Source organism: Falco cherrug, chromosome 10, assembly GCF_023634085.1.
Source record: "Falco cherrug isolate bFalChe1 chromosome 10, bFalChe1.pri, whole genome shotgun sequence".
NCBI classification, from domain to species: Eukaryota; Metazoa; Chordata; class Aves; order Falconiformes; family Falconidae; genus Falco; species Falco cherrug.
Window position 1 is genome coordinate 13,820,625 of NC_073706.1, and position 25,637 is coordinate 13,846,261.

At 42.3% G+C, this 25,637-nt stretch overlaps 2 protein-coding genes and 1 long non-coding RNA gene across 6 annotated transcripts in view; 2 read left to right on the forward strand and 1 right to left on the reverse strand.

The window, feature by feature from the left end:
• Positions 1 to 3,711: 3,711 nt before the first annotated feature.
• On the reverse strand, positions 3,712 to 6,851 carry LOC129736923 (uncharacterized). Its single transcript, XR_008734140.1, has 3 exons — positions 6,701 to 6,851; positions 4,607 to 4,718; positions 3,712 to 4,510 (listed from the first exon to the last, which is right to left on the reverse strand). It is a non-coding gene; the product is annotated as an uncharacterized LOC129736923 (long non-coding RNA).
• Positions 6,852 to 12,265: 5,414 nt separating this feature from the next.
• MRGBP (MRG domain binding protein) lies at positions 12,266 to 18,128 on the forward strand. Its single transcript, XM_055722114.1, has 5 exons — positions 12,266 to 12,561; positions 13,137 to 13,258; positions 13,817 to 13,898; positions 15,579 to 15,653; positions 16,708 to 18,128. The coding sequence occupies exons 1-5, from the start codon at positions 12,333 to 12,335 to the stop codon at positions 16,896 to 16,898; spliced, it is 699 nt and encodes a 232-aa protein (XP_055578089.1). The 5' UTR covers positions 12,266 to 12,332; the 3' UTR covers positions 16,899 to 18,128.
• Positions 18,129 to 19,765: 1,637 nt separating this feature from the next.
• OGFR (opioid growth factor receptor) overlaps positions 19,766 to 25,637 on the forward strand; it is a 102,044-nt gene continuing 96,172 nt past the window's right edge. For 2 of the 4 annotated variants that reach the window (XR_008734138.1, XM_055722111.1), the window contains exons 1-4: positions 19,766 to 20,056; positions 22,060 to 22,113; positions 24,568 to 24,612; positions 25,345 to 25,407. Coding sequence is in view for 3 of the 4 variants with exons in the window: in XM_055722111.1 (XP_055578086.1) it covers positions 19,838 to 20,056; positions 22,060 to 22,113; positions 24,568 to 24,612; positions 25,345 to 25,407 (381 nt within the window). In the remaining variant the exon portion in view is untranslated. The remainder of the gene's footprint in view (positions 20,057 to 22,059; positions 22,114 to 24,567; positions 24,613 to 25,344; positions 25,408 to 25,637) is intronic. The other 2 variants (XM_055722112.1, XM_055722113.1) reach the window with 2 other exon arrangements.

The following is a 25,637-nucleotide window of genomic DNA, read 5'->3' on the forward strand; positions in this document are numbered from 1 at the left end:
AAGAAAATCCTGTACAGAGAGTAATATCCCAGTCCAAGCTCCCTTTTGAAACTGTTTATTTCTATAGATCAGACATTTTAAACACATTGTTTGTTGCTTTAAACAGTTTTACTCCAAGCACTTCCCGCTATATAAGTGTTAACTCTCTGTCAGTATTTCTTCCAACAGGTAGATTTATGCATGAGGATTAGATGTTAGAGAAATTTGAGTCCAAACCCAGAATGCCTGACTAAAATCTATTCCAGCAGGAATACAACCCAGAGTACAATTCCAGATTATAAACCAGTAAACTAGGCATTTGGGTTTGTATCCCAGATTACCTACTGCATTTCAGTCTCATCCCTTAAAATCAGTGAACAATCCTGATTGCTGAATATAAGGTAGTCACGGTGGACAGAGACTGAAGATATAACAGTGAATACTAAGAAAAATCTTCAGTCTGGATTAATTTAACAGTTCACGGTCCTTGGTGTGATGGAGTCGTAACCTGTGGAAAGGTTAGAGAACTAAAGCATTCAGGCTAGAAACCACCACTGCTCTGCTGTATTGTGCACAATAATATCACAGAAGGGACAAATACAAGTAAATTCAAAGATACCTAATTGGTCTTAGTAGCACGAAGTCCTCAACCACAAGATAAATGGTGTCGCGGGAGCAAAGGGAAGAAATGCTGTGAGAACTTTAACACGCACTGAATTTCAGGGGGTGTAATGCAGGTATCCACCCCCCCAGTATCATGAGCAGGGCTGCGCTTAACTGCTTGACCTTCTTAAAAGAAAACTGCTCTTGCAGTATGAACTCAGAGCTACATTTAAGTACTTGTAAAGCTACACTGAATTTTGAAAGGAAGAAACTGTCGGAGTGTACCAAGAAGACAAGTAATTAGGCCGCGTTAATCTTTGGTTGCCCCTGTTCCGTAGGATGACCTGAATTCACAAGTTATGTGATCTCTGAAGTCTACGTAACCACTGGGTCAAGCCACGAGGATTACACAGAGTTTCCATTCTGAGGCTGAATGCAAATGCACAAAAAACCTGATGATGGTTCTGATGAACATCCAGGTTTCCAGTTGTTGACACCAACAGAGCTTATAAAGCAGCAAAAAGACAGCTGCTTCCATCAAACATCATCAATTTGAGATCTGATGCTTGATCCCACTTATCTTAATTATAACCTTTCATTAACCATCTAAAGAGAAAAACAATTTTAATATAGTATCTCTTGGCAGAACACTCAATTGAACAGTAAATTGAGGGAAAAAAATCAGGTTCACAATGCAGTTAATGGTCATAATGAAAAGCTTTTTTCCTCAGCTGCCCTCTCATTATAATAGGTCAAAAAGTTTTAAAATTACATTATCTTCAATGATTGGCTATTTTTTTGCAATCTAAGTAGCAATTGTTGTTCCAAACTGGAAATTAAAACATAGGGTATGGTGACAGAAGAAATTTCTTATATTAGGACATATCACAGATATTCATATTAGCCCTTAACAGGGGTTTACAATTTTTTATTGTCTTGTCTTCTTAGATGTTTGAGAAATGCAGCACTTTAAACCTGCTGGGTGGCCCCTGCCCTTTGTGAATCCACTGAAATGAAACTGCTCCCAGTGCTGTTCACTCGGGAGGTTTCCATCTCACACACACACATAAGGATGTATTCCAGTCCTTTAGCTGGAGCTAGACTCAGACATGAAACTGCCCAAAAGAGCAAATATCTAAGTCTGAGGGTTTGAATTACATCTACGGGTTGTGAATAAATAGAGGATAAACCAAAAAAGCATTGTGTAAAACACATAGCTACATGGTAGGAATTGTGCTGCCACCCAGACACAGCATCTCCTGGCTGCACCACTGTCAGGCAGTAGTGCCAGCGACTGAACTGAGCAGGTTTAGTCCAGTGTCATAAAACAAGCAATCATCATCATCATCATGTTTAATTGCCTGTTGTTTAAAGTACTGCCTGTTCACTAGAGAGTAATGGCAGCAGCACACATTGTGTATTCACTGTCGAGTAAGTTTGTTATTTTCATTTTCTAGAAAAAAACCACTAGTCAACAAACTTCCTACTATGAACCTGAATATTACCTGTGTTAGAATCAGGAGCTTCAAACAGCCATTGTCAGAACTCATTTTAGAAATTGGTCTGGAAGACAAGCATAAAGACAGCTAATCAGCAATCCTATCTGATAAAACTGATTAGAAAAGCAAAGTTTTGCGTGAGCCCACCTTGATCATAGTGAGAGCAAATAGAAACTGCTCTGAATTTGAGCAAATTAGAAAAAAATCCCATCAGGGCACAGAGATAAGGTAATTACAGATATGAATTGCAGCAATAGAAGATGAAAGTGGAAAATGAGATGGGATTCTTTTTCTCCACAATTTGACTAAGCTGATTCAAGAAGAATAACTTAAAAAAATCAAAGTGGTGAATGCAGCTTATAATGTTCTTGGGTTCCTCTTCCAGAGCAGACTGTAGGCATAGAGGAAAATGTATCAGCTCTCCTGAACTTCCCCACCTGCACTGCAGATAAATTACACTTCTGCATGTGCGCACGTGAACAGCTACACACCTTATAGATGAAGCTATTTTCCAAGGGTGGAAAGATTCCTGTTTCATCCCACCACCGATCATCGAAAATATTCTGATGGAATCAATCAGACTCCCCTTCAATGGAGAGAAATTAAATGAATGTAGTAGCAAGACTCACTAAAACAGCTTTAGAAACTGCTATACACAACATGGGGAGAAACTGCCGCTTTCCTTGCTGTGCCTGTGCACAAAAGCCACCACAGATCATCACTCAGAAAGGCAATGGCTGATTAAATGTTGTCCTGTGCAAGACTAGAACTTCTGAAATGAGAATACCATCAAAATCGCCTCTGAGGATGGAAGTTTGGTGGCTGTATAAGGACAGCAGTCATGTTAGACCCAGGGCTAATTTTAAATCTGTGTTTCTATCACTTTCATTGATGAAAATCCTTCCCATTAAAAAAAAAAAAAGTAATTATGAGACTACTTTCAAAAGGATCATTTAACAAAGGCAGTGAATGACCCAGCATTTTAAATTTGCTGCAAACATTATTTTTTCCACCTCTCATTTTAGGTCTTTCTCCACTTGGGCTATTGAGCATTTGGTCTTCAGGCTAAGAAATAAAAGGGAGAGCAGCGGAACCAGATATAAGGGGGAAATGACAGCAGGAGAAAGGTCAGCATAAAAGGGAATTTCTGAGAAACTCAGCTGATAAGTAAATTTGGTAGAAGGTTCTTGCACTCAACAGAGCTGGATGATTTTGTCCTCTGACCAAGGTCAGGTGGTTCTTCTAAGGTCACACGACCCTTCCTTTAAAAGCATCAAACAAAACATTGGTAGATGCAAGTTCTTTTCTAAACTTACCACAATTGTAAATATTTTCTAGTGGAGACTTAGTCATTCAAATGAAAAACTGTGGTGATTACGTTTAACATCACCAAAAGTAGAGAGCACTTCAAGTAATAGCTTCCAGGGAGGGGAAATAAAACACTGGGAATAAAGCCATCCTCTAAATCTTGTAAATATTTATTATCATTGCATGAACAACTCAGAATTCTGGTCTGCATTGTTAATAGGACCCATTATAGTTCACCTGAGCCCCAAATTCCCTACTGTTAAGGCAAAACAGATTTTTTTCTTTAATTCTGATTATTTTCCTAAAGTACATTGTACTATATTGTATGGATGGATGTGTATGGATTCCAAATGAACTTTCATCCGCTCCTAACAGTCATTCAAAAAAGAAAAACTTTTGCAAGTCAGAAATATGTGATTGAACGATTATCTCAGGACTGCTTGTGAACATAGGGACTAAAAAATTAGTGTATCTGAAGTTGCTGCAAAAAGAATTTCCTAATTTTTTTAGGCTTTGATATCTCACAGCAGCAAAGAGAGCTGGGAGGAGAGCTGCGTTCTGAAATACTTGGAGTTAGCTCTGAGGTACAGCCAGTGTGGCAAATGTAAATTACAGGCATCAAATTTTCCTTCACATATATACAGTCCCTAAAACTCAAAGTGCACAGATACCTGCTTGGAGGTCTGTGAGTTAACAAACCATCCCTTGGCCGGGATGACATTAGTCATTAACAAATGCACCAACACTGTGTGAACGGTCAGCTCTGCCTCTATCCCATCCAGCCAGACCGAGACATCTTGGCAGATCTGAAAACTAGTTAGTGAACAAGATTAGAAAAAAGGAGGAGGTTTATCCTCCCGAATTCTTTTGCCCATGCAGCAGATTCACAGATAGGTATGAAGTGGTTGGGGAATTACAGAGCTCTGACATTCCCTAGGATATTCTTCAATTACTTCTCCAACGCCAAAAGGACAATCTGTAGCCAGTGCTACTTCTCTACCCTCCTACTCTTAACAGCTTCCTAAGGGATGATCTAAAGTCTTCCAAAGCCAGGAGAAAGAGCTCCGCAGATATCGGTACATTCCATATCAGCATTTCCTTTGGACAGTGGAGGTTCTTTTCTAATGGGAATGTAAGAAAAATGTGAGTAATTCACATCAGCAGCAGAGATGGTTTTAAGAATGGGATAAGAGCAAGAGCTACTTGATTACTCTTACATGGACTGGAGGATGACTCAGTAACACCAGGATGTGTAGGTGGGATCCAAAGCCAGCCAAAGCATGATGTGCACCTGAGCATCAGTCTCATGCCTCACCTTCCTCTTTTAATCTATAAAGAAATAGTTAGCAAGCTTTTAAAAGTATGGCCCCAACACACATGATAAAATCAAACAGATATTTTCTTTAAAACTTTCTCACGTAGTTAAAAGTTGACGTTACCTATTATGAAGGAAATTGAGAGCTTCCTACCATTCAGAAAATTGCTTAAATTTGATACTTTACCTGTGATAATTGTCTCAAGGAGCATAAAACCAGCATGAATGGCTGAGGCAATTGAGAAATTCTGAATAGGAGGAGAAACTCTGACTCTTTCCAAAAAGCTTACAGTCACAGCTTGCTGGGAAAAGCTGTGAAATGTGCTGAGGGGCTTTGTCACTAACATGATTATGCAAAGCAGATGACAGTAATAGCGCTGCCCTGCCATCACTTACAATGGCATCTGCTCTCTTTCAATTTTATGTAATTTTCATTGAATTTAGGTCCTTCAGGTTGCCCTGCCATAGGATTCATGTGAAAATGAAATCCTTACTCTAAGCAACTGATGCAGTTGAAGAAATGGGAAGTGTTAAGGCTGCTATCCATTATGCAAAGGGCGGAAGATTAGTCCAAAAATGCAGAGAGAAAATCTATTTAAATGTGCAAGTTTTCAGTTACTTCCATTCCAGAAAAAATTGAGGTTATCCTAAAGAGAGGTCTGTATATCACAGCTGGCTTCAGAATACTCTAACATATGTGTTCAGATGGGAATTCTGATATATATGTAAAATTGCTTACAGACCCAACCCAGCAAAAAATGCATTCCGGTAGGAATCTGAGGTGGAGTTTGGAGTGAATGCTCACTTCTGCTAGCTTGAAATAGCAGTTTTGGGATAGAGGCTACTGAGTGACATCAATAAGGGATAAAGCGGGACCAGTAATTTAAAGGTTGACAGTGGTGTTAGCGAAGTAGTAGAGCACACTGGCCAAGTCAACCTGTAGCAATCCACTATAAATTCCCCCAATGACAGAGTTTAATTATGTGGTGCTCCTAGGAGGAAACAGGGCAGAAGGTGGTAATGAGAATTTTGGAGTGCAGTAGAGAACTGCTGATCCAGCAGGCAGGTTTATGCAATTAAGTCTTTCATAAGGTAACATAATTTGCCAAAGTCCTTAAGCAATAGCTCATTGACATCACTGATTTTTATATCATCCCTGTACGGTTTATAAAATCACTGGGTTATGGTATACAAGCAGCAATGCACTGAAATGAACTTCTGCCTACTGAATCAGAAAACAAAAAAGTGGCTAAGTGTATCAGCCCATAACAAAAAAATGGCAGGTATTAACTTGGTCATATTGTTAGTTGTATCTGTTCATTTTTTACAGGAATAGATTTTTTAAAAATATATATATGTATTTATATTTTTATATAGCTATGTCAGTCGTGACAGTGTTGTCTGCAGCCTTTCTTTAAACCTGTTTATTTATTGGAGGGGTTTCTTTCCCTCCCGAGACACCCTAGGCATGCACATGGTGAAAACTGACATATCGTTGGCTATGAAGACAGAAACACTTCCATGCTTCAGATCTAATCCAAATACTGTAAATTACTGATATAATTACTTCGGTATTTTTGTGCTGTTTTAGAAGGAATAAGTGGCTTTGAAATATGTGCTGTAAATTACAACAAAAAAAGTAAGAGTTGTGGGCCTGAAATAGAGTAACCAGCTGTCTCCTGTCTCCTCTTACAGGTGTCTCCTGAAGTGCCACATAAACAGAAATAAGAATACACCCTTGTAGTTTAACCCCAGCCAGCAATTAAGTACCATGTAGCTGCTCGCTAACTCCCCCTCCCCACAGAGGGATGGAGAGGAGGATTGGGAAAAAAAGGTAGAACTCATGTGCTGAGAGAAGAACAATTTGATAATGGAAATAAAATTATGGTAATAATAATTGATTATGATGATAATGAAAAGGAGAGGGAAGAGGACAGGAATAAAATCCAAAGAGAAGGGAAAAAAAACCCAAGCGATGCACAGTATAACTGCTCACCATCCGCTGACTGATGCCCAGCCAGATCCTCCGCAGCGATCAGCCCGCCCCAGCCAACTCCCCCAGTTTATATACTGAGCATGACGTCCCATGGTATGGAATGTCCCTTTGGATAGTCCAAGTCAGCTGTTCTGGCTGTGCCCCCTCCCAATTTCTTGTGCCCTCCAGCTCTCTCGCTGGCAGGACCTGAAAAACTGAAAATTCCTTGACTTAGTACAAACATTACCCAGCAACAACTAAGAACATCCGTGTGTTATCGTTACTCTCACACCAAATACAAAGCACAGTGTTGTAGTAGCTACTGAAAAGAAAATTAACTCTATCCCAGTGAAACCAGGACAACTCTATATGCAATTCCAACTTCACTAAAATAAATTGATTTATTCTCCTTTAATTAACAATTAAGCATGACTACTATTCTTTTTTTTTCAGTCAGTTTGTTTTAGGATTATTAAAGATAGTGGTATATTGATTGAAAATGGTGAAGGACAAGACTCGGAGACTTTAGGCAACACCGGACGAAGTCACTCCTGGTCCAGGACAGCAGCATCTGTCTGGCTGAAGGCAAACTCTGACCCATCTTAAGAGCACCTCCTACCAATAGAGCCACTGCAAATATATTGATGATTTCGAGAATCCAGTTTCTTCTCCATGTGGTGGACTTCACACCCAGTGAAGGTGTGTGAAGTGTGTGAAAGTGATTAATTCAGCTCAACAGATAAAGCTCCATCAATAATGTTGCTTTATCAAGCATTCCTTACTGCAAGTAATTATGTTCTTTGCACGTGAGGATAAACCCAGAATTATACGGCTCTGGTTTGGTTCCGTAAATCAAATGCAGGCTTGACATTTTAGAATCAAAACAGAAGTGTTTGTAAAACAAAACAGGAGACAGGACAGGCCTGTTTTCCATGACTAATGAGGAAAAAAGATATTGTTACTAGCACTCTATGGACTCTCTTGTTTCAGAAACATGGTGAATCTAGAGACATATTTCTATAAATCAGACAAGTTCAGATGTTCTTTGACAAGTTACTTGGCTTAGGCCTGGATGATGCTACTGACTTATCATCCCTGCAAGCCAAACTCCAAACTACCCTGATGTTTCCACAGCTTTCTGTAACACCAGCAGTGCCTGGCCGACTGCAGCTGCAATTTGTTCCCAACACCCCAGTGTCTGCCAGCGCAGAGGGTCTGCCCAAGGAAGCAACTTAAACATCACCCAGGTGCTGTAGCCTAAAGTATGATAATGCTGCTGAAGGGTACTTGTGAGTACCCTAACACACTCAAAGCTGAAATGCAAGAAAAGGGCCCTAACAGAACCTCCCAAACAAACAGTTCTGTCAAGGTTTGTATGTGCTTGAAGGAGCACACGTGCTTTATGAAAATCTGCTGCCACCCTCCGCCACAGCGCCAGGCTGAGCAGGGTTGTCATTTTAATGTCAGCTCATCAGGTTTAGTGTTTGTCTTGCTTTCCTTCTGAAGATCCTTTCTCTTTATGCTGGCTCTTAGAAGTAGTATTTTTGTTCTGAAAAATGCATTTTAAAAAATGCCCCAGAGAAGAAAATGAGGACCTGAACAATCCTGATCACAACACTGAAACTGTTGGGGAAAGGAATCCCTTCTAGATTTACGCCCACTAGCTGGGCTTGCGTGGCTTTAGTTTAGCAGGCACTTTAGGCACTATCAATAAAAATAACCTTCAGTAAAACATGGTATTGTCTTCCCATGTTGGTTTGGCATAGCCAGGGATTCATGAACTGGTTCTTGTGCTCACCTTGAACTGGTTCATTCTAAATCCACCTGTTCTTCTTTACACTCCTCTGTAAGCCTGGGATACGTTGGATTTATTTAACTGAAAAATCAGTAAGATGGCTTTTCCTTCTCCAGTCCCCGCACTGCACTGGGATATTCTAAAGCATAACAGCAGCAGTAATGAATACCTCTGTGCGTGCTTAGAGATGATTATTTGCACTGTTTTCAATCATTTTTCTAAGGCTTGCCATCTGATGCCCATCTAGTATGTAGCCTCTCTCTGCTGGGAGAATGAGCACAACCAATCACAAGGGAAAAGTTCAGTTCAAGAACATATGTCTCAGCAAACAGAATGTATCCTCTATCTGACAGCTGCTTCCCTCTTCCTTGTTGCTTCACTCCCCCCCTCTTATTTTGAATTACATTTCATATTTTTACCCCTGTAAGAAACCAAGCAGGCCTGAGAGTGAACTCCCCACTCAATGTCCTTGTTTAAAATAATCAAACACACCTTTTTGCTAAGAATTGAGGTAACTGGAACAAAGCCGGGACGTATCTCCTTGCCCACCATTGGAAGAGTCAATGATGCTCTAAAGGGCTGTGTGATAAGACTCCAACAAATAGGTTTATCTTTTTGATTCTTCCTTGTTGACAGGTTTAATGGGGAGCAAAGCACATCTATTTCAAATTATCTTCATTGGTGTATTAAAAGATATGCAAAATGATCAAGCTCCAACTTTTGGACAATTCCCCATGCAGCTCTTAAAACAAAATTTCCCGCAGATTACACACTGAAAAAAACCCCCAGATTTTGAAAGTACAGCTAAAGCTTACAAATCAGATCAGAACTCCTCTTTTCAGGAGGTCTTCACCAGTCAGAAACGATACTATATTTGGAAATACTGAAATACGCCAAGGCACTGAGATTACTTATCTTGTCGGAGGATTTATGGACCTGAGAGTAATTTGGTGCAGGACTAGGCCCCAAAGGAACCGTACTCCTGCATGTAAAAACTATGTATGCCATGAAAATGGCATAATACTGTAGCTAATTACCCAGGTTGTCAAAAATTAAACCCAGCTATGGCTAGCAACACACATTCAGCATCAGGTAGCAGTGACTGCTGAGCCCACCCACCAGCTTTAGCAGGGATCTGGGTCTGTGGTCTCGAGCAAACGGCAGCACTTCTCTTTCTTAATTTCTGCAGAACAAAGCTGGTAATGCTCTCCAGGGATCTCAGGAGGTTTCATTCACCTATGTAAGAAAAATTCTGTTAGATTTTATATCAAAGATGTACTAAGCCCCACCACCACCACCACCTGCAAAGGTTAAGTGTCTGGTTTTAATGCAAAAGTATGCAGATGATATTCTTTTACAAACGTTCACATGGCGTACCAAAAATTATCCAGGATTCAGAATGAAGTTTCTGCTTTGTTATGGGCACTAAAACATGGTGTTCTAAAATAATGACAGAAATAACTGTAGCCATATTGCTTATCCCAGAAATCCACCACTTCTAGAGAGAATGCCAAATGCTAGGCATATTTCTCAGTTGTTGCAATCTCTTACAAAATATCAGATTGTCTCTCCAGGGGGACACGACCTGATCCAGCAAAGGGCTGGGCATCCTTACTTGATATAACAGGCAGCCAGGTTTCTAAGGCTGAAAGCAAGAAGAAAAAGAGAGGAATTAAATTGTGCATGTCTTACATGACTAGTATCTGCTTAAAACCAAAAGTAAGATTTAAACTTGAATGAGAGGAGGATATTTTTTTCAGACTCGGAAAAAGCTGTTCAGTGAGGGGAAAAAATAACCTCTAAAATGTAAAGAGAGAAAAACCTAACTCTGGTCTGAATCCAGGTAGAGGCTGCCTGCAGCATTATTACAGGCTCCTGGATGTTTCCTAGAGGCACTGAAAAAGACAAGGACATTTAGACATAGGGAAATGTAATTATTTGTGATTGAAACAAAGTAGCAGCCAGTTTATGCATATATTCTTCCTGTTGAATTAACATTATTCTACCAAATTAAATTATTTTCATAAGCTTTTGTACTTTCAGAGGTAGCCATATGTTTTTTCACATTCTGTTTCACGTGCTACTTTTTTTAGTCATCAGAACTTCACGACATAAAAATTGCTATCTGAGTTGACACGGTTATTCCCTCTTGATGATAGTCTTTAAGTAGAAGCATAATATGACAGATGAGAGTGCTGAAACTCAGTGTTACACACAGACTTAAAAATAATAATAAAAAAATTATTCCTGCAAAACTTTGAAAACTGTTCTACGGGGGAACAATTTTTATACTCTGTAATTTATTTGCTTTTCTTTCTTCCTTCATTTTTCTGTGCCTAGAAACATGTGTATGAAAACAGGAATTTAGCTGTTGAGGAACTGATCTACCCCCGCTGTGCAGTCATCACAGGAAACCATAACCCTCTCTTTGGGTAGCAGCTTAAGACTTGGGTAGCAGCATAGATCAAATAAATATTGGAAGATTAAACAGGTCTGTGATCCATATTGGATTTAGGGCTGGACTTAACTGGAAAAGCACGCAGATTTGCACCTGAGATCAGCAAAATCTTGTTGATAGATAATTTTGCCTCAAAATGAAGAAAATGGCATAAAGCCTGAGCTGTGTAAAGGCAGGTGCAGCACAACCGTGACAAAGGTACAGAGGTGACAGTAGCCAGAAGAAATATTCCTGGAGATTCCTGTAGTCTTGATGCAGAAAAGTCATTCCAGCACGACCTCTGTCACTGCAAGAAACAGTTATTGCTGGAAAAATTTCAACAGCCTCTAAACCAGACTGGAGCGAGAGACTCCTTCCCATTTTACAGAGGCTAGCCTGAACCCAGCTGGAAATGAGGATTTGTAGCCAGGATCCACACTACCAAACTTCCCAAGGCTTCACACGTGAGGTTTTGCCTTTAATTCCTCTCAGATGTTTACTTAATGCTACATTATTCTGTTTTGGGTGTAAGCATTACATCAGGCCTTAAAGAATGATACGGGTCAAGTTAATTCTTTGGACAACAAAGGTGCCAAAAGTTTACCATTTTTGAAAATTGCATCTTTCCCTTCCTGCTTTTTGTTATTTGGAGAATTTTCATTAAGGTAATCCCTCTTTGCTTGCAAGTGTTTGCTCCTACTGCATTATTATTCATCCAGAACAGTCATTCTTTGCATATGATTTTTATTTGCTATTGGAATAAGTTTAATGCTGCAGAAAGGATTAAAATTTCGAGTGAGGAGTGAGCAATAGGCAAACTTGATCACCTGAGCAACACAAGGCCCACTTCATGCCTGTGTATCTAATTATACCTCACAAGGTAAAAAAACCAAACCACCCTATCGATGAAGGGACAATACATTCTCTTCCTTGCCCAACAAAATGGGGGTTTTCACACCTGACATAATGGGGAAAGCCGGTGGGTCCCGCATCTCCCCAACACGCTGGGTGCCGTTATTGACAGGCATCGATGTCAGGGTGACAAACACGATGCCGTGGCCCCAGGGACAAGCGGTTCGGGGACCCTGCCGCGCTCGGGTCCCCCCCAGCGCCACGGGAGCTGCCCCAGCCAGGCCCGGCCCGGCCCCGAGCCCCGGGGCGCCCCCCTGGCCCCCGCAGCCCCCAAACGCGGAGCCGCAGCCCCGCGGAAGCCGCTGGGGACCCCAGCCTGGCACCGTCCCCCAGCCGCCGGGCCCGCGCCCCGAGCGCGGCTCCTGAGGTAAATCCGCCCTGCCCCGGCCGCCCCGCCCCGGCCGCCCCTCCCGCCCCGGCCCGGCCCGGCCCGCGGCCCGCCACCCCCTCCTCCCCGCCGGCAGGAGCCGCTGCGGGCGGCGAGCGGGGCGGGGGGCGGCGGCGCGGCGATGGGCGAGGCGGAGGGCGGCTCGGCGGCCGCTGTGGAGAAGCCGCCGCTGCCCGCGGCCGGCCCGGGAGCCGCCGCGGCGGTAGCTGCGGCCGCCGCCGCCGTTGCAGCGGCGGCGGCGGCGGCAGCGGCGCCGGATCCCGGCGTGCCGGCGGAGGAGGCGGTGGTGGTGTGGAGCCCGGAGGTGGAGGTGTGCCTCTTCCACGCCATGCTGGGCCACAAGCCCGTAGGTGAGAGCAGGCCGCGGCCTGGAGTAGCGGCGCTGGCCGGGAAGGAGAAGCGGGCGCCGGGCCGCCCTGGCAGGCTCCGGCCGGGGCCCCCTCGGCGTGGCTGGCGGCCCGGCCGCGCCGCCGTGCTCCCCCTAGAGGGCCCTGGGTTCCGCTCCCGCGGCGGCCGGCCGAGGGCCCCGGGCTCCTCCCGGCGCGGCGGGGCCTGCGGTGCAGCAGGCGCCGGGCCCTCCCGGCCCCCCAACCGCCCCTCCCGGGGCCGGCCCTCCTCGGCCCCATCGCCAGCGCCTTTCCGGCCTTGCTGCTGCCTTACGCTTGGTTTCGGTGGTTCTTCAGGCAGAGCCCTAAACCCTCCGGCTGCGGCCGCATGTCGGCATTACCGGGCGCACCCTCAGCCCCTGCCCAGAGCAGCCCTGTAACGCAGGGTGCCACACCAGCCAGGCCGGGTTGCCCACGCTGCTCTCCACTTCTCATATAGCGCATGATTTCCTTGTAACCATGGGATTATTTATTTTTTTAATTGTGTGCTGTAAATAAAACATTTCAGAGTGTTTAATTGCATTGAATTCTTCCCCCAGGTGTGAACCGCCATTTCCACATGATTTGTATCCGAGATAAATTCAGCCAGAATATTGGACGGCAGATTTCATCCAAAGTGATTTGGGACCATCTGAGCACCATGTATGACATGCAGGCGCTTGTGAGTATAAAGGGTTGATGCAGCCACAAGTCTTATTTCTTACAGCTCAGGAGTTTTGATAGGCCAGACTCACTGGGCCTGTCATACCTTTCATGTTACTAAGAATGATGTGTCTTTCCAGGGAGTAGATGGGACTTTCCTGTATAAAAGTACAGTAGGTGGGAGACAACAAAACCCACAGAGGTTTATGTGTTGGGGTTTTTTTTTCCATACTGTGTTCTGACTTTTTTTACTAACCTTGCCTAAATACTGACCTAGCAAACGTGTACATAGGTACTTAAGTGTCAGATAAGGAGGTTATAGTGTCTTTACATAAGAATTTGCCATGTTTGGGTTGCAAAAATGATCTGGAACGATCATGAGTCATGATCTGAATTATCTTGACCTTAGTAAACAGTTCGACATCGGAAGCCTCCTGATTCTCTAATGCCTGAAGTGTCTTGTTAAGAATGATTTAGCTACTAATTGCATGTAGAATAGAATTTGAGATAGCACTTCTAAATCCAAATTAAAGTTTCAACCAAAGTTATTCATAGATATGTTTCTTTTCTTTCTAAGCACGAATCTGAGATCCTTCCATTCCCTAACATAGAGAAGAATTTTGCTCTTCCTGACGAAATGATTCAAGAAGTGAGAGAAGGTGAGATGCAATAGCAGTCTCTTATTCTTGGTGGCTCTAATCTCATCTCAGAATGGATAGTTTAACAAAACTCCCCCCAAAAAAGAATATAACGTGTCAGTCCAAGGCTGTTAATTCAGACTGGTGTGCTAAATGTATTGGGAAAAGGAAGTGTTAAACAGGTACAAGTTTATCTCATTAATTCTTAATCAGCTGACTGAGGGAAACTATCAGGGAAAGGATTATGCTGCTTGTGCTGTTCGTATTCTCATTATCAGCCTCTGTGATGGACCGCTGTAGGAGACAGGCCTAGCGGGGGAGTTAGACCTTTGGTCATATTCCACACAGTATTTCTCATATTCTTAAACGTAATGTAGATGGGATGCTAATATAGCACAATCAGGTTCTATTTATACCATTTAGATTCAGCTTCTCCTTCTGGGTGTATGCAAAAGATCCGTGTGTTTCACTGATGGTAGTTTGCAGAGTGAAATGCAAAATGTGATTCTTTGCAAGGTGATTAGTAGTTTATTGTGGGGGTTTTGGACTTTGTTGAGACAGCTGTAATATTACATCAGACCATAATTTTTGCTAAAGTGGATGATCTGTACACTTTAATACAGTTAATTTTATAGCAAGATCAGTTTTTTAATGAGTAGGAGCTATAAAGCTGAAAAAAAACATTTTCTGCTTTTAATTTGTATGTGATAATCTTTCTGTGATAAAATCTTCTGTACCAGTGATGACATAAGGCAGTTATATAGCAGTTCAGCTAACATTAAAAAATGTATACCAGGAATAAACTTAGTGAATAGCTGCAGTTTCAGTAGCTGGAGAAACTTGCTTTTTGACTATGGACTTGTACCTTATGCTAGTATAACAGTCTCATTTTTAGGCTATTACCATCTTTAATATGGTTCATATATCTTATTTTTAAAAGCATTACTGGTTTTTAATCTCTGGTGATAGATTTTGCATGAGGGTTTTTTTTTTCTGTAGTTGCATTAAAATTAATTGAAAACAAAACCAATACAAAACATTTAGAGGCGTTTGTATAGATTCACAGTGTTTTCAGAGTACTGTGACATCACCTCTGTGTTTTTACCTTCTTGGGATTTAGCTACCTCTTTCTTCCAGATCTCTTTCACTCATGATAAACCTATCTGTATTGTCTAATCTAATAGAAATATGTGGCAGTTTGACAGCAATCTTAGGCTGTGCGGGGAAAGCTGGATTTTCAAAGTTTAGTTGGATGTGTGTTACTTGGTACTGTTACTCAAGGTAGGTGCTAGGAAGTTCAAGCATCTGCCGAAGGAGTTCTTGGCATATGTTAGACTACAGTGGAATGCTTCTCAGTTACTAGGTACACTAAACTTTACTAAAAATTCAGCATAAAATTATAATACAGCTAAGATGATGTGATATGTTTTTCCTATTTAGCATTGTGCTTTCTTTCTGTTAATAATTTCAGTGGAACTTCTTGACATGGGACATCTTCATGTTCAGTGTTTTACATTATGCTTGTAGTGTGCTTGGACTCGTAGTGGTTTCTCTATCACAGTGTTGAGGAACCTTTCTAATTTACTGCTGAATGCTGCACTGTTTGTTAATATTATGCACATATGATGAGGCTACTAATCCAGAAAAAATACGTACAGTTCTTTAAAACTATCTAACCATTGCTAACAATCCTTTCTGTAGGAAAAGTAATGATAGAAGAGGAAGTGAAAGAGGAAATAAAAGAAGAGATGGAAACACATGCAGGTCCAGAAGAAGGTAAATTTGTAACTCTCTACTGTGTAATACGAGATTGAAAAACAACTGTAACTCTGAGAAATTAATGTTAAAATGTAAATGCCAAATATGGTGTACTTTGTGATTTGTATTCAGACTTAGTATATGCTCATGCCAAGAACTAGAATAATTTGAGAATGCACAGAGTAAGCAGCTGCTGGTATCTTGATACTTGAAAGGTTTCTCCTTTGCTCCTATGTGCAGAGTTGTATAGTTTTGGAGTTTTTTGGTTTTAATATGTACTTGACAAAACCCTGGGAGCCTGAAGTAATCTAAGGATCTCTGAAAGAAAGTCAAGTCCGGTCTTGGTGAACCTAAATACTCTGTGTTAGGATATTTGTAGTCTTGGGGAAAAATAGGGCCTATAAATCAAAGAAGATTGTAAAATTGTATGCTTAAATGGGAAGGCGGGCAGAGTGGGTTTTTTATTTTATTTGCATTATCTTGCTTCTTTTAAATATAAGGCCTGTTTTCCTAATGCTGCTGAGAACAAAGTCAAATGTGAACATTAGAGATTCTGCTATTTACCTTAACAGACTAAGTCAACTGTTAATTATAGAATTTCATAATATTTATATCACAGAATAAGTGGTGTTTTAAGCTTGAGTGTAATAAAAGATCTAAACGTGTATTTTAAAAATATATTAAATTTCACATTTTGGGTGTTCAGTTTTAAAATCTCTCTATAATACCAAATGTAACGACTGTTGCTGATCCTAAGTTTCATAGATTGGTCCTATGTTCTGTAAGTGTTCCTATTAAGTATCTTAATTTTAAGTGCTGTTTAATTCCAATTAATGAGTTTAATTTTTAGCCTGTCAAAATACATGCCTGTCTTTAAAGCAAATAATAAAAGCAAGATGTGCCTTTCTTAGAGAAGATTTTTCCTTTGAAAGTGAAAGTTATACTTAAATGGTGGTTAACTATGCTGAGAATTGACTGGTTTGAGAAGTTTTATGTATTATAAAGAAATTTGATATCACTTTGCCTGTGTGTATGACTCTGATCTGGAATCATTACTTTGATCCTATTTCAGTTTTTGCACCCTCTGGAAGTTTAGGAAAAACAACTGAAAAGCCAAGCAGCAAAGAGAAAGAGAAAACTTCATCAGATTCTGGGTCCAAAGAAGGATCTGATAAGAGGAAGCGCAACAGAGTCACTGAAAAGGTCTTAAATGCAAACAGTAATCCTTCCAGTCCGAGTGCTGCAAAACGACGCAGAACATAAAGCGAGCTGGGAAAGAAGTAATAATATGGAACGTGAGGAGGGAGCAGTAAAAACAAGTAGCAGGATAGTCGCTACATAAACTTTTTGAGAAAGGAAAAGATATCTGAGCCGGGTATTTGAAAAATCTGCACATTGGCTTTATCCATGCAAGACTTTGTCTGTCTTTCCTGATGTGTTGTCTAGTCAGCACCGAGTAGCTGAGCGCTGGCTACCTTCTCAGGGCATTGGGGGAGAAAGCTGGCAGCGTTAAGAGTTCATGCCTGTGTAACAGTTCCGGTGGCTGCATTTCAAACAAGTAACACACTCTGTCTCAGCCTAGTTCAGTGAAACGTGGAGCCTCCATTCATGAAGAGCATAGTTTTTTTCTGTAAATGTTGGGTCGGTTTTTTGCCATCGTTGCTGTCTGTGAATGTTACAGACTCTCTGTGGGTAACATTGTTTGGCCATTTTACTTACCGCAAAGGTAGCATTTGTATCAGATGTCTGAATCTTGTTAGTTCAGTAAAACTAAAGTTCTTTTAAATACAGGTAACTACTGAGTTGAAGTATTCTTTTGCTCTGTTGGAGGAACCTTTACTTCTTTCACCCTCAGTGACATAACATTTTTCAGTCTTTAAAAGTTTATATACCATAAGTGAAGTGAAAATGATAATGCCCCTAGACAGAATAATTAATAAGTGTCCTAAATAAAATATCCAGTGATGTCACTGTAAGGTTTTGTAAGGGATCAGCTGAGCTGTGTGTGAACCTGGAGGTGTTGCTTCATCCATTTGTAATATAGTAATATATAACGGTGGGGTTTGTACTTCATTATTTATTTTTTTAAAGCAGTTTTCATAGATGTTAATGGAATTGCTATTCCAAAAATGTTAATTTTGTTCTACGACTTAAGAATCTTACTGACGTTGTAATGCTTATCTTTTATATGCTAGAATATTAAGATTTGATGAAGTTACTATTTTTGTGTTGTGAAGAGATGGACCGCAATCAACAAACACGTGTTAAATGGTGAAAAAAGTAGGCTGATATGTTACTGAGTTTGTTTGACCGTATAACTATCAGTTAATGAAAAGAAGAATTCCTTCTTAATCTGTCAGTTTTGCCTTCAAGGTGAGGAACTAGGATTCCACTAGTTTTTGCTTTTATTCTAGGTACGTAGCCAAGTTCTTGTCTGCCTTACGTGCTTCACTTGTTTTATACCAAGAATAAATTTGACTTGTTTTTATTTTACTAAGTGGTAATTGTTGTGTAACTGGATTAAAATTTGGCCCAGCTTATTTTGAAAGTTCTTTAGGTTCCTTGTGCGTTTAGTGAAATTGGTCAAAAGTGCCTACTGAGTTTTATCTTGGGGGGGGGGGGGGGGGGGGTTGGGGTGTTTGTTGGGTTGGGTTTTTTTAAACTGACTTTTCCTGGATCTTATGAACTACTACCCTTTTATTTCTCTAAGACATTTGATAAGAAATCCTGGCCTTCTGAACTTGATAGACAGGTTGCTGTAAGCTTCTAAACTAGAGGCTTTTGTCTTTTCTAACTAGCATCGTGCAGATGTGAAGTACTGAGTTGAGAAGATGAAGTTTCTGTTCTAATTTCTTGGAAGCTCACCTCGTTACCCTCTGGTATGCACCGGTGAGCTCTAAAAGGGCAGAACTGCTGAGATGGCCACTGTAACCACTCTTGCAGCGTGGTGCTAGCTCACTGCTTTACAGTGTGAAATCGCATAAACAAATTCCACCCCGGAAGGTATGAAACGCCGTGAATGTAGTGCTGTGCTCCGATAAGCCTTGCAAAATATCTGGTGAGATACCTGCCAGCTGGAGAGCTCCGCGGAGCTCCGGCTTGTGGGAGAGGTGCTGCAGGTGTCTCGGAGGTTTTCTGGATGGGTAGAAATTGAACTTTTATAACCTTATGTGAGGAACCTCCTAGGTTTAATTTTGATGTTTAAGAAAAAAGCTCAGTTTACATGGTGGTATGATCAGGTTCCTAGGAGCTGTAATCCTGCATGACTTACAGATCTATTGTGGAAGTGAGTGCTGAAAGGTGAATTGCCTGTGTTAAGATTTGCTGTTTCCTTAAGAACTAAAGTGCTGGTTACTTCCTCATGATCTACATAGATCTTGGCCATAAAGTGCAGAGTTTGTAACTTTCAAGTCTCATGGCCTTGTAGGTAAATCCTTTTCATCTGGGCAATTCTGTTCAAAGTCTTTTTGCTATACTAATGAGATGGGGTTTAATAGCTTACAGTAGATGTGTCAACAGTGGTGTAATGAAATCGTTTTTAATAGCTTCAAGTAAAAATGTGTCAACTGTGGTGTAGCTTCCCAACACCATCCTTGAAGCAGGGGAAGTCCAACTTGGGATTTCACGGGCAATCCAGCAACACAGATTTTTTTTTTTTTTTTTGGAATTTGTTGGCTGTGAGGTTAGGTGCTTGGGAAGCGCGAGTGCTTTAGGCAACCCAAGCGCTGCAGCTCTCTTTTCCTCCCTTCCCTTTTACCAAATCCTGGCTTCTTGGGAAGATTGTTCTTTTATTCATCTTCCTGTAAGAGAAATATTACCTCATCCTATGGAAGGAGTATGTTTTTTGACATGTGGTGAAGTCATACGCAAATCTTGCTGAATTCTTCACCCTGAAGGACAGAGGAAGGCTCCCCTTACTCCGATATCTTGCTTCCAGCGGCAGTGGCTGTGTGTGGGCTGGGGGGTAGGCGCTCAGCGCTGCCCAGCGCCGCGGAGGCTGGCCCAGGGCAGGATGAGGCGCCCTTTCCCTTCGCCGCGGGGCAGGGTAGCTGCCGGGGCGGGCGGGCGCAGGGACCGTGCGGCGCCGCAGGAAGGGGGCGGGGCGTGCCCGCGCTTCCTGCCCCGCCCCCTCGCCCCGCGCCCGGGCATTGTGCCGCGCGGGCGGCCCCGCCGCCCCCTGGCTGCCCGGCCCGCCGCGCTCCATGGCGGCCTGGGTCGGCCTCAGGGCGGAGGAGGAGGAGGAGGCGGAGGACGAGGCGTGCTTCTGGCGGTACGACTCCACCTGGGAGGAAGACGAGGACGAAGAGGAGGATGGCGGCGAGGGCGAGCCGGAGGGAGCGCAGGCAGCCGCCGGGGAGGAGCGGCCGGACGCGGGGCAGCGGCCGGTGCCGGGCTGGGCGCGGGGCTCCCGGCAGGCCCAGGTGGGTGCCGGCGGGGCGGGGGGGGGGGCCGGCAGCCCGTTCACCCCAGGCCGCCCCGGGCCCAGCCGCCCTGGGTGCGCGGGGGTTACCGTGCCCCTCGCGATTATCGCGGGCACTTCGGCGGGGGACGCTGCAGGCCGCCCCCGGGCGCGGTGGCGGTGCCCGTGCCCCCGCGCCAGGCTCCCGGTTCACCCCGGGGAGCGGGGGCAGCCTGAGGCGCTGAGGAGGGGTCGGGGGGCCTGCCCGGGCAGCGGCCGCTGGCGTGTGGGCCTGCCCTCCTCCATGGAGCAAATCCCTCGGGAGGGGAGGGGAGGCGGCTGAGGCTGCCGCAGGAGCCCCGGGTGGTCGGGGCAGGGCTCTGCTGGCACTGAACAGCCCCTGAGTTCCATTAGACTGCCGGGAGCTGGTGTATGAGATATAGATAGATACATATATTTCCTCCACCATTCCCTGTGGTCTGGGTACTTTATCCCATACACACCATGGCTGTTCTCTGTGCCACCTGCCAGTTCCCCGCGTTCCGATGGCCGCTGGGTTTGGCGTGAGGACACTGATGTTCTTCAGCAGCTCCTTGCTTTTAAGTTTTTTTCATGGTATCCTCATCTCTGTATGGTGGCCTTCCGTGTCTGCTCTTTCATCAGTAAAAAGTCACCACTTAACATCTGCTCGCTTTTAAAAATGAGCCGTAACTTTTTATTTCTTTCAGACGTGTTTTTTTTCCCTAGGGAGCATCTTTAGAGCTCCCTAGGAAATGTAGCATTATTTCAGAGCGACTCTGAAAACAAAAAAATACCCATTGGTATTTTAAAAGCTGCAGGTATGTGTGCAGTTGTAGGGAGTGAGGTGGCATTGCAAAATGCGAACACTTGTGTCTGGTACCTTCAAATAATGTTGATTTGAAAGAGAAGGAACTTTGTTAGTCTTATCTGAGGCTCCTGTCTTTAGCATCAGTGTTTTTGAGTTTGACACTGGGTGTCAGTAATTTCTTCTACAGCATTACTTGGGCAAAAGCGAAACTGTGTCTCTGGATTTCTCAGTATTTGCTGGCTTAGTGAAAATGCGTTACTGAGCTCCTCCCATTTCGGGGAAAGGGAAACTAACCCTTCGCTTGAGTTTCGTTTCAGCGACTCATCTGTATTCTTAGCTCTATGTAGGCAGATGAAGCTTTCCAATTAGTGCGCTTTTAAAGGAGTTTAATAATAAACTCCAATTTTTTATAAGCATTAAGATATTAAAACAGCCTCCCTCTTAAAAAAATTAATACATTCTGTGCAACATAGTAGTCCAAACGCTCATGACTTCCTACAAAAATACCCGCTCTGTACTTTGCAAACAAAATGGAAGTTGAAATACAGCAGAGGGACGCATCCATGTGCATCTCTGCATCTTCACGGAGTTAGACTGTATCTAGGCCTTGGCTGTGCACGTAGGTCTGTGAAAGGCCACAGGTATTCTAGGCAGAATAGCTGTAATACTTGAACGAGGGATTTCCTTGGAAGCATTTTGCTCTGTTTGAGAGCACGCTGTCAATTCTCTCTTGTACATGGCTGGAGTTCTGGTTATGTTCGCAAGTTTTAATGCCTCCAGAACATTCAGACTGTTCTTTTTGAATGTGTGTGTTCTTCAGGTATTTATTTTTTTTTTCTTAGAGGAACTTCTGGATTGTGACAACCCTCAAAACAAGGACCATTTTTTCACTCCAGTGAGTGGGCTTTTCAAACTTTGCCTTATAAAGGAGGATGTTGTCCCCGAGACTTACGGCCCCTGGAATATTGTTCTGCATCTTTAAAGAGAAGTTCTTCCTTCGGTGATGAGTGTGTAGTCACCTCTGTCTGACAGTGCCTGAAAATTTTTTAAGGGCAGTGAGAATGAATACAAAAAGAGACAGTAAAGCTTCTGTTGTCTGTTCATGCCTTTACAACCTGCCAAAGGCACGAATCAGCTTGCAAAACTGATTCCAGCTTCCACTTGTATTACACTAATTCTCATTCTTCTCCCCTCAGTCTAGATGGTATACTTTATATCTGAAGCTGCTAATGTGTTTATTCAATACTGAGGTTAGAATTTGTTTTATTATTTTCACTATGCACTTTCAAAATTAAATTAAAAATCTCCTTTTACCTTTGCATTTCACTTGTGTCTCTGCACGTAACTCCACATTCACGGTCTGAGGTTCCTGGGGTGTGTCTTTTCAGGTCTTTTGCATTTCGGCACTTTTAGCTTCTAAGAGCGAGCACTGAAAAACTTGGGGTTTGTGCCTATTTTAAAAAGGTTACCTCTTAGTCTGCTGTAATGCATGAGGGTTTGTGTTTGGCTGCTCAGAGCCGTATTTTAATAAACCCTGTAGTTCTGCCTTCTAACTCTCCATCAACAGAAGATTTTGATCACTGTTCTAGGATGCTGCTGTCTTTCTCATTCCTGTGTCGTGTTCACAGTCTACACGTTCTTTCATCCATTTCAGTTGCAGCTGGTTTCCAGTTTTTAGCCAAATATTGTGTTACCTTCTCCTGGCTTTGTTCCCTGCTTTCCTCACGCTCTGCACAGCGATGCACATTCTGACTGATGCGTTCCAGGTTTTGAGGAAGAAACCCACTTAAATTGCCTGTCAGTGCTGTGAGAAGTAAGGGGGCTCAATTGGCGTGGGCAAGTTTCAGTCTTGCAATTTAGTTTGTCTTTCTAAGCTGGAAAAAGGAAGGTTGTGTTTCTGTGTGGCTTACATGGAAGTTTACAGAGATCTAGGAACACCACCTTCTTGGAGGGAGGGCTGAGTTTTGCTCTCTTTGCTTCCCTATCTTGTTCTTTTTAATGCTGTGCTCTCAGATGCCTTTTGCCGGGATCTAGCGTCTTTCTGGACAAGCCTTACAGCATCTTGCACCATGGCATTGCACTCATCTCGGTATCTACATTTACTCTTCAGCAAACCAGTTCTTTTTCAAAATTGGAGCCAGTCTACTATTAGCCTATCCCGACTGTGTTAAAGGATGTTATTTTAGAAAGTTAAGTGTAAAGAATATCTGGAAATTTATTCTCCTGTAATAGGGAACAAGATTTTCATTAATTTGACATGTGTCAGAATTTCATGCTTGGAGTTGCAAAGTTATAGTCAAATGATGAATGTCATAGTGCTAAATCCCAGTCTCTGCTTACATCTCAGACAAAAGAATAATATTGATCTGTTCTTGCTGAACATATTTCTTGGCCTTGTGCTTGCAGCCTCTTACTTTTTTTTCTGTCGGCTGTGTAGCAAAGCTTTTTATAATTGTGTGCATTTCTGCAGTCTGGGTAGATTCTGGGGATGGACAGTATTGGATTTCTAATCCCATATGGGCCATGTGGCTGTAGGAAGTTCTGCCACCTATTTTGGTCTGTGTTTGGTCATCTATAAAATGGAAATGCGTTGTAACGTAGACGGGTATTATTTTAGGTCATCACAAGTTACTACTCATAAAAAACAACTTGAGCTTAATTTAATCCCTGTCACAGAAGTACGGGAGTGTCATAGTGTGTAAATGTATTTTTAAAATATAGTTTTAAAAATTCTGCATTGATGACCTCCTGCTGTGGGTAAAGATTTGATCTCCAAATGCTGTGGGTGCTTCGTAAATAAAAGTATTAACAGTCAACAGGGCAGCCGAATGGATGACTTCATTACAACAAGGTGTTAGAAAATCCAGTTCCTGTCTTAATAATTAAGGAACTGATGATCCGTGTTCAGTAGAAATTGGTGGGGTTTTATTTTTCTCTGTGCAAATGAGGTTAAGAAGTATGAAATGAAGTTGAAAGAAACACCTTGGGAGAGCATTTGTTGCTTCTTTCTTCTGAGTTTCTTGAAATACTTACTTTGCAAGAGCCTGCACATCTTACCTGTTTCACAAAGACCCTGCTCTTGCTGTGAGCTGGTGTTGAATGCTCTAATCGCAGTGTGCTTCGATTTGGGGGAGTCCTTTTATTCATGAGCAGTCTAGTTCATTTTGGTGGTTCTGCCTTGACAGAACACTTTTAAGCACTTTCATAGCTTGGGGCAAGATGGGTCAGCACTCAGCAAGATTAAACCTGTGTTGCTTGTGAAGTGTTACAAAATCTCTTAAGATTGAAGTAATCCACTGTAAAAAAAAAACCCACAAAAAACAAACCAAATTTATTATTCAGCTAAAATGCATTTTATATTAAGTCTTACTTGCAACTTCCATTTCTCTGAACTTCATGGAAATAAAGGTGTTCTTTGTGATCTCTGTGTAAATGTGACAGTTGGAATGAACCTAGCACATCTGTGTAGCGAGGAGAACCTGTTACTTAATTGTCAGGTGGACGTGGCACCACAGGTTTTTCTCTATAGCAATTTGAATTACGAATAAAATCAAATTTATTCAGCTGTAACTAGTTAAACCTGTTATTTGGCAACTAATAGGGGTCACGTGAGTCACTGCTGTGGGTATTTCATATATATTTCTTGTATTTTATTAGTGAAGTTTGGTTTCAAAACACTTCAACTAAATGCCTTTTATTTGTAGGACCAAAGATCAAATTCATCACCGCTGTCTTGGAGAGGTTTTCAGGTAGGCTTGACGTAAAGTTTGGTTAGTTGGAAGTATGAGCGATAATTGTGATGATGGTTGGAATGGAAGTCCAATAAAAGAAATATCTAACGTAACAGTATGGCTCTTATTATTGTCCACTGTCCAGATCAGCATAATACTACATCAGCAAGGCTGCTTTTGAGCGTAAAGCTAAGATTAAAAAAAACTTTATTTCAATAATGTTTAGAGGCAATGAGAATCTTGAATTTAAGGGATATTTCTGCATCTTAAATTCTACAGTTTTGAACTCTGATCTCTGTCTTGACTGTGGTATAGAGTGACTCAGAGAATGAGAGGTAGGGCTTGGTTTGTCCTGTTTTAAAACCTTTCAGTTGAGGAAGAAAATTACATTTTGCCATTTGGGATTTCCAGCTAGTTCTGACTATTTGTGTAGGAAAACTCAACAGGGATAAAAGATATGCATAAAACATAAAGAACTTGATTAACAAGACTAGAAAGAAAAAAAAATATTTTAGTTAAAGGACGTGGTGTGAACTTCTCTTAGTCCAAAGTTGTCTTCAGGAGTGCAGAGAAACAATGCTGTAGCAAACTGGCTGGGTTTGGAGGTGCTGGGAGCGCAGCATGAGGAGCATAGGAGAGTGATAGGCAGGGATACGTGTGAGAGATGCTGAATTCAGTCAGTGGATTATTTTTTATTTTTTTTTAGAAGACAACTTTAATCTGGATCTCTGATCTGTCTCTCTTCTCTAGTTCTCAAGCGGGCGCAACTGGAATGCAGCAAGAGACTTGCAGAGATACAGACATCATTACCCGGTATGGACTAAATAATGACGCGTATACTCTTGGGCTGTTCTTCATTGCATGCTAAGTTTAGGAACAGTTTCTAGATTTGAAGGCACCCTTTTGTCTTTACATTGACAAGCTCAGAACCTTTAAAGCATTCATTTGCGAGGGGGAAGGGATGATGTGCGTGTGGGTGCATCAGAAACAAGCTGTTAATTCCCAAAACTCATGTCAAGGAATTAGCTCGAAATATTTAGGAA

What these genes read in the sequence shown, in the direction of transcription:
- MRGBP (XM_055722114.1), top strand. Translation starts at nt 12,333, where the DNA reads ATGGGCGAGGCGGAGGGCGGCTCGGCGGCCGCTGTGGAGAAGCCGCCG. An exon ending in TGTATGACATGCAGGCGCTT is followed by an intron (nt 13,259 to 13,816) that starts GTGAGTATAAAG and finishes TTTCTTTCTAAG; the next exon opens with CACGAATCTGAGATCCTTCC. An exon ending in ACATGCAGGTCCAGAAGAAG is followed by an intron (nt 15,654 to 16,707) that starts GTAAATTTGTAA and finishes ATCCTATTTCAG; the next exon opens with TTTTTGCACCCTCTGGAAGT.